The following is a 10,612-nucleotide window of genomic DNA, read 5'->3' on the forward strand; positions in this document are numbered from 1 at the left end:
AGTCTTCAGTGTCACATGATCTTCAGAAATCATTCTAAGATGCTGATTTGCTGTTCAAGAAAGATTTATTATCATCAATGTTGAAAACAATTGTGCTACTTCATATTTTTGTAGAAACTTACATATTTTTGTATGTTTGACCCCATTTGTAATGCCTGTTCATAAACGTATCATGTTAACACAATATCTTTTGAATAATCAAATAGCATTTTTAGTTATTCTTGAGTAACAGTGGTAGCAAAGCTAACAGACTCATTGGCTATAGCTACTAATGGTATACTAAGCTACAAGGCTAATTGGCTATCGCTATGCTAAGAAAACAGGCTTTGTTAGGTATCATGATGATAAGCTAGCAGGCTAATCAACTAGTGCAATGCAAAGCTAGTCGCTAAACCTGTTAGTGTGAGGTAACTGAAAAAAACCCCCAAAACAACAAATATTTAATGTGACCATTTATAGCTTCCATATGTAATATAAGCTATAAAAACATTAATTTTCATATTTATACAGTTAATAAAACATACATAATAAAAGCGATTTTGTAGGATTTACACTCACCGGCCACTTTACTCATTAACGCAAATATCTATTCAGCCAAGCACATGGCAGCAACTCAATGCATTTAGGCATATAGATATGGTCAAGACAATATGCTGAAGTTCAAACCGAGCATCAGAATAGAGATGAAAGGTGATTTAAGTGACTTCGAACGTGGCATGTTTGTTGGTGTCAGATGGACTGGTCTGAGTATTTCAGAAACTGCTGATCTGCTGAGATTTTCTCGCACAACCATCTCCAGGATTTACAAAGAATGGACCGAAAAAGAGAAAATATCCAGCGAGCGGCAGTTCTGTGGCTGAAAATGCCGATGCCAGAGGTCAGAGGAGAATGGCCAGACTGGTTCGAGCTGGGAGAAGGGCAACTGTAACTCAATCAACCCCTCGCTACAAACTAGGTTTGCAGAAAAGCATCTCTGAATGCACAGCATGTCAAAACTTGAAGCAGATGGGCTACAGCAGCAGAAGACACACTGGGTGACACTCCTGTCAACTAAAAACAAGAAACCGAGGCTACAATTTACACAAGCTCACCAAAATACAACAGAAGATTGGAAAAAGGTTGCCTGCGACATTCGGATGGTATCAGCACAAAAGCATGGACCCGTCCTGCCTTGCATCAGTGGTTCAGGCTGCTGCTGGTGGTGTAATGATATGGGATAATTTCTTGGCACACTTTTGGCCCCTTAGTACCAACCGAGCATCATTTAAACACCACAGCCTACCTGAGTATTGTTGCTGACCCTGTCCATCCCTTTATGGCCACAGCGTGCCCATCTGGCTACTTCTAGCAGGATAATGCCACCATATCACAAAGCTCAAATCATCTCAACTGCTTTCTTGAACATGACAATGAGTTCACTTTACTCAAATGGCCTCCACAGTCACCAGATCTCAATCCAATAGAGCAGCTTTGGGACATGGTGGAACGGAAGATTCGCATCATGGATGTGCAGCCCACAAATCTGCAGCCACTGCATGATGCTGTCATGTCAATATGGACCAAAAAATCTGAGGAATGCTTCCAGGTTGCCAGGTCTGTGAAACAAAACTAGCTGATCACATTTTTCATGGTTTTTCTAGTCTCAGCCTCAGACGTCTTGCCCACGTACCGTTGGCTGACCACCTGATGCATATCAAAGTCGTCATCGGATTGTTTGAATTCTATAGGATTTCTGGGAGACGTGTGTGTCGCATTCTTTAATGTTCTGCCTCGAAACAAAGATGCCATGATGCCAAACCCCCTCGTGGAAGAAGAAAGCGGTCATGTTTACAGTCACCAGATCTCAATCCAATAGAGCAGCTTTGGGACATGGTGGAACGGAAGATTCGCATCATGGATGTGCAGCCCACAAATCTGCAGCCACTGCATGATGCTGTCATGTCAATATGGACCAAAAAATCTGAGGAATGCTTCCAGGTTGCCAGGTCTGTGAAACAAAACTAGCTGATCACATTTTTCATGGTTTTTCTAGTCTCAGCCTCAGACGTCTTGCCCACGTACCGTTGGCTGACCACCTGATGCATATCAAAGTCGTCATCGGATTGTTTGAATTCTACAGGATTTCTGGGAGACGTGTGTGTCGCATTCTTTAATGTTCTGCCTCGAAACAAAGATGCCATGATGCCAAACCCCCTCGTGGAAGAAGAAAGCGGTCATGTTTACTACTGTGACAATGAGCACTCATCAGGATCAACTAAACGCTGGATTTACAAAGTATGTGAAATATGCCAAATTCATGGCATAGACTCTTTAAAATACAACCAAGAGTATTACACACCGGTCTGACATTGTGGGGACATTTCCACGCCCCTAAATATGATGCAGCACAAAACGAAACGTGTTTGGTTGCTTTACCTATCAGTCATATGGACTCCTGGGCAGTCCTTTGCCATTCAAAGCGGCCAAGGTTCCCAGACCTTCTGCCGTCATTTGAAATAGCCTGAGAACGCTTTAACCCGCTGACTAAAAACCAACCCACGGCAACAGTGTAAAAGTAGACTAATTCCGCGGGAAATGTGCAGACGTGGCAACCCGGTCCAGCACCTTGTTGAATCTATGCCACAAAGAATTAGGGATAGTTCACCCAAAAATGAAAATTACCCTATGATTACTCACCCTCACGCTGTTATGAAATACCAGACTCAGAGACAAGATGGAACGTTAAACCAACAGGTGTGTTTATTAACAGTTTTGTAGCAATGGATAATGGCAGGTGAGTTCAAGTAAATAGACAGTCTTGGGTGAATTAATGAAGATACTGATGAGTGTTTTCTTTGTTTTACCAGAGGTGGAGAGCACACACAAGATTGATAAGCTGATGGAGATTGCCAGAGGCGGGGGACAGGTGAGTATAGCAGGTTTGGAGTGAAGAAATCGAGGGAGACGGTGGATAACACGAGGGAGACGAAGGAGATCTTGGAAGGAGGTAAGTAGGAGATCGCGGGTAAGTAGAGCATATGTTTTGTGTCCTTAATCCACAAGGGAGACCACCAGTTATGGTGGCTATGGCAGAAGGTACGGATGTAATACAGTCTATCTCCTGGATCTTCGTTTCAATCTTCGATTTCGTTTGGTTCTGGGTACATATGTGCGGTTAGGAGGGCACCCCGGTGGAACAGGATCAGAGACACTGGCGGCTGCACTGGCTGGTTCCTGGATGATAGGAGATGGTAAAGTTGAAGCGTGTGAAGAAGAAGGCCCACCTGGCCTGCCTGTGATTTAGCCATTTAGCATCATATAGGTATTTGAGATTTCGATGATCAATGAGCACTACAAACGGGTGGCGGGCCCCCTCCAGCCAGTTTCTTCATTCCTCCAAGCATAGCTTGATGGCCAGAAGCTCCCGGTTCCCAATGTCATAATTTTGCTCTGCCGGGTATAGCTTTTCGGAGAAGAAGGCACATGGATGGAGTCGAGGAGGAGTCCCTTGCTGCTGTGACAAAATGGCGCCAACTCCTAAGGTAGAAGCATTCACTTCCATGACGAAGGGCTTCTCAGGATTGGGGTGGATCAGGAGAGGTGCTGAGGTGAAGGCTTGTTGGAGCGTCTTCATTGCCTCAGTAGCTTCTGGGTGATGATACCTTTGGAACTGATGTCATATCCGAGGAACTGGATGGAGGAGTCTTCATTGCCTCAGTAGCTTCTGGGGTCCAGGACAGACTTGGGCCTATGTGGGCCAGGACTTGATAGCATCCACCTTCCTCTCGTCCATTTTGATACCTTTGGAACTGATGTCATATCCGAGGAACTGGATGGAGGACAGATGGAAGGTACATTTCTCAGCTTTGAGATACAGTTGGTGTTTGCAGAGCTTCTTGAGGACCTCTGTAACATGCTGGCGATGTCTGGCCTCGTTCTGGGAGTACACTAGGATGTCATCAATATACACCAGGACGAACCGATGGAGGTACTCCCAGAACACCTCATTCATGTATCCCTAGAATACGGAGGGGACGTTGACTAGTCCATAGGGCATGACCAAGCACTCATAGTGGCCAGTAGGGGTCACAAAGGCAGTCTTCCACTCATCAACCTCACGTATCCGGATGAGGTTGTAAGCACTCCTGAGGTCCAACTTGGTGAAGATCCAAGCTCTGTGAAGTTGTTCCAGGGCTGCAGGGATGAGAGGAAGAGGGTAACGGAATTTAACTGTTATCTTGTTGAGTGCCTGGTACAAGGCCGCAAGCCTCCGTCCTTCTTAGCATAAAAGAAAAACCTGGAAGCAGCAGGGGAAGTGGATGGATGGATGTAGCCTTGTTGCAATGCCTCCTCGATATACTCCTCGATGGCCTTCTGTTTGGGGATGGAGAGAGGATATACCTTGCCTCTGGGCACTGGTTCACTGGGCAGGATTTCGATAGCACAGTCCCATGGTCTATGAGGTGCTAGTTGAGAGGCTCGTTTCGGGCAGAAAACATCACTGAAGTGGGCATAACATGATGGAATATCCACGAATCGCTTCTCGACAGGGCTTTCGATGGAGTTCAGAGGTAGAACTGGAGTCGGGGAGACTGGTCGAGGCAGTTGAGGGAAACACCTGAAGAAACAATCCTTGCCCCACTTAAGAACTTCGCCGGTGGACCACGAGATGGTAGGGTCGTGTAAAATGAGCCAGGTGTGCCCTAGAACGATCCCAGCGGTAGAGTTCTCCAGAACCAACAGGCAGATGTCTTCGGTATGTAGCTGACCGACCTGAAGCTGGAGTGGACCAATGCAGTATCGAACTTTTCCCAGACTGAGGGGACCACCAGTGATGGATTGAATCTTGTATTGAATGTGGTTTACTTTTTTCTTGAGCTGGAGTTGGTTGCATAGGTCTTCAGAGATGAAGTTGTCGGCCGACCCAGAGTCAAGAAGGGCACGAACTGTAACAGAGTGGTGGAGAATAGTGAGCTGAACAATAGTGATGAGTGGATGTACATTACCGGGATAATAGGCAACAATACTCGACATGGGTCTAGGAGGGGTTAGGTTCTGGAGAACTGGGATCCTCTGGCTGGCGGAAAAGGAAAGCCGGTTTTTGGTACCAATTATTCTCCATACAGCCCTTTACTCAGTTGGCGACTCTTATGGACAGTTGAATAAAGCACTCAAGCCCAATGGTGTCTTACTTAAGTAAAGTAGAGCATACATTTTGAGCCATTAATCCACAAGGGAGACCAGACAATGAGGCAGTGAGGAGTGAGTGCTTTTATAGTGCTGGCTGGGCAATGAGATGATCCGTGATAGCATAAGATCCGGTGAGAAGTGACGAACGTGGAAACGCAGAGGAGAGAGCAAAACAAAACACCGGTCATGAATTAGAAGTTTAAAACAAGGATTTGTAAAGAAAAATGCCAGAAGATTTCGATATAAGTCAAGAGTAGACTGGTTTTCCTTTGCTGTAAACAAAACTACTCGTGACACTAGCATATTCTCACCAGAGCTTACGCTATGCCTACGTCCTACATCTTCCGCTGGGCCCCACTCTCTCGTGAACACGCGTATAACAGTTAGTGGAAACTAGAGATTACGGTTTATAAAGTTTTAAATATGGATATTATTCTTACACAAACACATTGATTCACTTCAGAATGCCTTTATTAATCCCCCGGAGCCATGTGGAGCACTTTTTATGATGGATGGACGCACTTTATTGGACTTCAAAATCTCGACACCCATTCACTGCCATTATAAAGCCTGGAAGAGCCAAGACATTTTTAATATAACTCTGATTGTATTCATCTGAAAGCAAAAAGTCATATACACCTAGCATGGTTTGAGGGTGAGTAAATCATGGGGTAATTTTCATTTTTGGGTCAACTATCCCTTTAAGGCATTTTTGAAACCAAAAAGGATTTGTTGTGTTTGTGTTAAGAAACAGTCATGGAAGTGAACTCTCTTTAAGCACACTTAAGTGGAATTTTATTTCAGTTATATTAATTGAAAGTAGAGACCACCGCTACATCAGTCCATTACAGACATTAAAGTCAGTCCTATTAGCCAAATATATTAAAACATAATTCCATTTCAATTAAAAATTACAAATAGTGTTCCAGTGTTTCATACATTGCAAATCTGCAAACCTGTATTTTAAAACTATAAACACAATCAGCACAATCAACATTTTACACCATGCGCTCATGAATAGCATTTTTTTAAACATCAAAACTGTTCACACACCAGTGAAAAACCTCTGGATGTAAAAATAATTTGTTTGGCTTTGTATCCTAACAATGCAGAAAGTGTTTCAATTAAAGTCAGAATTAGAAAAAGGTGGAGGAGGAAGTGAAACGTATATAATGAAAGCCAATTGTCCCTATTCATGTTTATTTACAGTGCAAGGAGCAAAAAGACTAATTGCACTGTATGCTAGTGGGATAATTTTGATATTGCCAATTTTGTAAGTGACTCAACTTATAATAACAATGCTGAAAACCTAGTGAATTATATGAACTCTTTTGCATTTCTCATCATTTTTCAGTAACTGTATGCTTTATGTTTTCTTTTGTCATCAATAGTAAATTGAGACATCAAGCCCAAAGTGAACGCTTTGGATACAGAGAGGTAAGATGCTTTAAAGAGGTCATCTCTTACATTTTTATCATTTAGTTTTTTCCAAATATAATGTTATAATCAAGGCTATTTGTACTAACTGTGTCAACTGCAGGTGATTTTAAAAGGAGACCCGAAGAAGCTGAATCTTCATGGGGTAAGAAACTGCCCTGTCTAGATCCCCAATACTCCTAAAAAAACAGGAAATATCAGGGATTCCCAGGCCTGGAGCAGTCATAGAAAAAAAATTAAATAAATAAATACAAATGAAAATATTATTACAGTTTAAAATAACTGTTTTCTATTTTTTTATATATATTTTAAAATGTCATTTATTCCTGTGATGCAAAAATAGAAAATAGAAAAATTTTAATAATATTTCACAATATTACAGCTGTATTTTTGATCAAATAAATGTAACTTTGGTGAGTGGAAGTGACTTCTTTAAAAAAAAATCCTAATTATTCCAAACTTTTGGCCAGTAGTGTATATATACACTGTAAAAAAATGTAAGTAACGTCACAGTGTTATAAATAACAGATATATTTCTTACTGTAACTACATAAAAACTCTGCAGAAGCCTCTAGTCACAGGACTGATCCAGTCATCTAGTGGCCAGCTTGTACATTCATTCAGTATAGTTAAACACACTTCTTTTTCACAAGGGATGGTCCAAAGGGCCACTGGATTCTGCAGGGTGAATCTTTCACAATGCTGGAACCAAATTCTAATGATGTAATGACTGTTAGCAGTCAGTTCACACACCTGCGTTCCCTCTTACAGAGAATCTAGACACACGACTAGCCCTTAATGTTTCCTGTTTTTGGCCAGTGAATGGTGGACTCAAGTCTGAAACACTGTTAGATTAGTAATCAAACCTGTAGTCAGATGAGAGGAGAGCTATATTTGTGCTCTAATACAGACACGTAACTGATTAGTTCTGTTTGAATGATGTGTTGTTTTCATGTTGTATGTGTTACTGATGAGATTTCACTGCTTGTATAGGGTGCTTCTGCGGTTTGGGACTGATCTACTCCAATAAGACCTGCACTATGCCATCTGTCACCTTCCAGGACCTTCCTCTCAATATCTATATGGTGATCTTCGGCACAGGCATCTTCGTCTTCGTAATCCTAATTATTCCAAACTTTTGGCCAGTAGTGTATATATACACTGTAAAAAAATGTAAGTAACGTCACAGTGTTATAAATAACAGATATATTTCTTACTGTAACTACATAAAAACTCTGCAGAAGCCTCTAGTCACAGTCCTAATTATTCCAAACTTTTGGCCAGTAGTGTATATATACACTGTAAAAAAAAATTAAGTAACGTCACAGTGTTATAAATAACAGATATATTTCTTACTGTAACTACATAAAAACTCTGCAGAAGCCTCTAGTCACAGGACTGATCCAGTCATCTAGTGGCCAGCTGTAGTGTAATATAAAGCCCACAAGCAAGTAAATCTCATCCTGATGTCCTTCTGACTGAATCCCATGATCAAATGTGTTTGAAAAGCTTTCAAGAGTTATTTTTATTTCCACCCATGTTTTTTTCCACTTTTCCTCATTGTTATTTGTGTCTCCACATCCCGTGACGTCCCTCCACAGCAGACCTGTGCCGTGTGCTTGGAGGACTTTAAGGTGAAAGATGAGCTGGGAGTGTTGCCATGCCAACATGCCTTTCACAGGAGGTGAGTAATAAGCTGGAGTCTAACAGCTGGTGTTTCGTAAAGCAACAGCAGCAGCAGCAGCATCCTGCTATTGTTAGCAGCTCTGTGTTAGATACTTCATGTTTACATACACTGGTCTTTTTCTCTTGAACATTCTTTGTTTCCCTATTTAGATATTTCCAGATTATGTGCATCAAAAACCAAAAAAGCTATTTGTAATGAAATATTTGTGATTTATGCCAAATTTGATTTCCTAAATATGTAGCCATTAATAGAGAAAAGATGTGTTTGCCCCCATAATGTGAGGTTAGACATGCTAAGGATGCTGGCGCCTGGCGGTGAATGGATGCTACACTCATCACATCAGATCCTCTGTGAAACGAAAGTACACTTTATGATACTTTTAAAAATAAAACTTATTACTGAAATAAATATACTTTAAGAGAATTCTACTTCAGTGCAAACTGCATGTTTTCAGCCATGTTATTTAGAATTAAATGAAAATTTATTATAATTTTAATTTATTTGAAATGTAATTAGCTGAATCTAAGAGTGAACCATTTAAATGCGATCTTATACCTGTATGTAATTTCATAATTACTTTTATTGTTTTTGAAATATGGATAAAATGTACTCCTGAATGTACTGACAAGCATTTATGGTGAAGCAAAATATACTTTAATGGAATGGTTCACCCAAAAATGAAAATTTGCTTCAAAAGTACTCACCCTCAAGCCATCCAAGATGTAGATGAGTTTGTTTCTTCATCAGAACAGATTTAGTGATGTAACACTACATTTCTCCAAATCTTTAATGTAATTTCTATTGAAAGTGTTTAAATGCATTTGTATTTACACTCTTGTAATGTAAAGTTGAATTTTAAGTACATTTAAAATATATTCACTTTAAAATAATACTGAATAACACACTACAGTTAAATTAGAGTACATGTGCTTTAGTATGTTACGTCAAAATAAGTGTACTTCTTTAAAGCACGACAAAACAATGATTTAAAATTTCAAGTAAAACTTTTAATTTGACATTATTACAAAGTACTTTAACTTTTTAAAAGAGCACTTAAGTGTGTTAAGAAACAGCCCTGTGATATAATCAGCTTCAGCTTCCCCTTTTAACATGAAGTACATGAAGTACATCAACACAGGAATGAAAAAAGGGCAGATTTCAAGTCAAATGCAAAATACATGTTGGTCTGTGTGTTTGCAGGTGTGTGGTGAAGTGGCTGGAGGTGCGCTGCGTCTGCCCCATGTGTAATAAAGCCCTGGCGGGATCCTCCGAGCAGCACCAGAGCACAGGCACACTGCTGGATGAGCTGGTGTAGCGCTCAGAAGCTTCTGGAAAGGGACAAGACTGACATCTGGCTTCAAGACTTTCTAAGGAGTCTTTTTTTACAAACATGAACAGACCTGACTGTGACTCTCACAACTTCTAGGCTAAGGCTTTGTATCTTTTGAGTAAAGAAGCCTTTAATTTAACATTGAATGCTAGCAGGGCTGTTCAGGCATAATGTTGTGATGAATGCTAACCCAGAAGGCTAATTCACCACTGGTTCCCTCAGGAATTTATAAGGGTTTTTTTAATTGATGAGCAAAATAAGGTCTGTGGGAAACACTCATTTAAGATTTATGAACAATTTAAATTTGGAAACCCTCGAGTGCTTTATAAACTCAAGTTGCTACATACAGTATGATCTACAACTACCACAAGGATGTGTGTTTACACATTTGACGAAACGAACAACCATTGTAGTCTTTATGTAGCGACTTTTTAAAGCACACACAAGTTTTGAATTCTCATGTGAGGTATGAATGTGTGTAATTTGTGGTGTGTGCCAAACTGTGCCAAAATTAAATGTAAACAGGCCACTAAAAACCAACTGAAACTCCTGTGAGGAACACTCTTGTCTTCTGGGAATTAGGACTACAAACTGATTATCTGTATTGTAAATGCTCTACATCAGACCCAAAGAACTGGGCCCAAAGAACTTTATTACAGTGTGTGTGTGTGTGTGTGTGTGTGTGTGTGTGTGTTTTACAGCCATCAGTAGTAGTGACGGATGTCTCGTTCATTCTAGATTATGTGTGCACAAATCATGTCATTGTCTTAAGAGAGTTTAAACAAACACTACCACAGTTCCCGGCCACAGAAATTAGCTGCCAGTGAAAACACAAGTGGCTTTCTTTTTGTATTTCAAGTTGTTGTGTTTGTTCACTGTAATCTGGTTGCCATTGTTACTACCTGCAGTGTTTTAGTCAATGTTTTCACACCGAAAAAAAGAAAAATGAACATTTTGAAAGCATTTTTCTGTGCAGAATGTTTCATTTT

General features: G+C 40.6%; 1 protein-coding gene across 1 annotated transcript; it reads left to right on the forward strand.

The window, feature by feature from the left end:
* The first annotated feature begins 5,493 nt into the window (after nt 1-5,493).
* LOC107721068 (RING finger protein 122-like) lies at nt 5,494-10,551 on the forward strand. Its single transcript, XM_016528926.1, has 6 exons — nt 5,494-5,551; nt 6,379-6,442; nt 6,561-6,606; nt 6,710-6,751; nt 8,208-8,290; nt 9,494-10,551. The coding sequence occupies exons 1-6, from the start codon at nt 5,494-5,496 to the stop codon at nt 9,606-9,608; spliced, it is 408 nt and encodes a 135-aa protein (XP_016384412.1). The 3' UTR covers nt 9,609-10,551.
* Nucleotides 10,552-10,612: the final 61 nt, after the last annotated feature.

Source organism: Sinocyclocheilus rhinocerous, unplaced genomic scaffold (assembly GCF_001515625.1).
Source record: "Sinocyclocheilus rhinocerous isolate Xijiao unplaced genomic scaffold, SAMN03320098_v1.1 scaffold451, whole genome shotgun sequence".
Lineage (NCBI taxonomy): Eukaryota > Metazoa > Chordata > Actinopteri > Cypriniformes > Cyprinidae > Sinocyclocheilus > Sinocyclocheilus rhinocerous.

Coding starts and splice junctions, on each gene's coding strand:
- LOC107721068 (XM_016528926.1), top strand. CDS start 5,494: ATGCCTACGTCCTACATCTTCCGCTGGGCCCCACTCTCTCGTGAACAC. Junction 6,752..8,207: donor AGAAGCTGAATCTTCATGGG/GTAAGAAACTGC, acceptor GTCCCTCCACAG/CAGACCTGTGCCGTGTGCTT. Junction 8,291..9,493: donor CAACATGCCTTTCACAGGAG/GTGAGTAATAAG, acceptor GTGTGTTTGCAG/GTGTGTGGTGAAGTGGCTGG.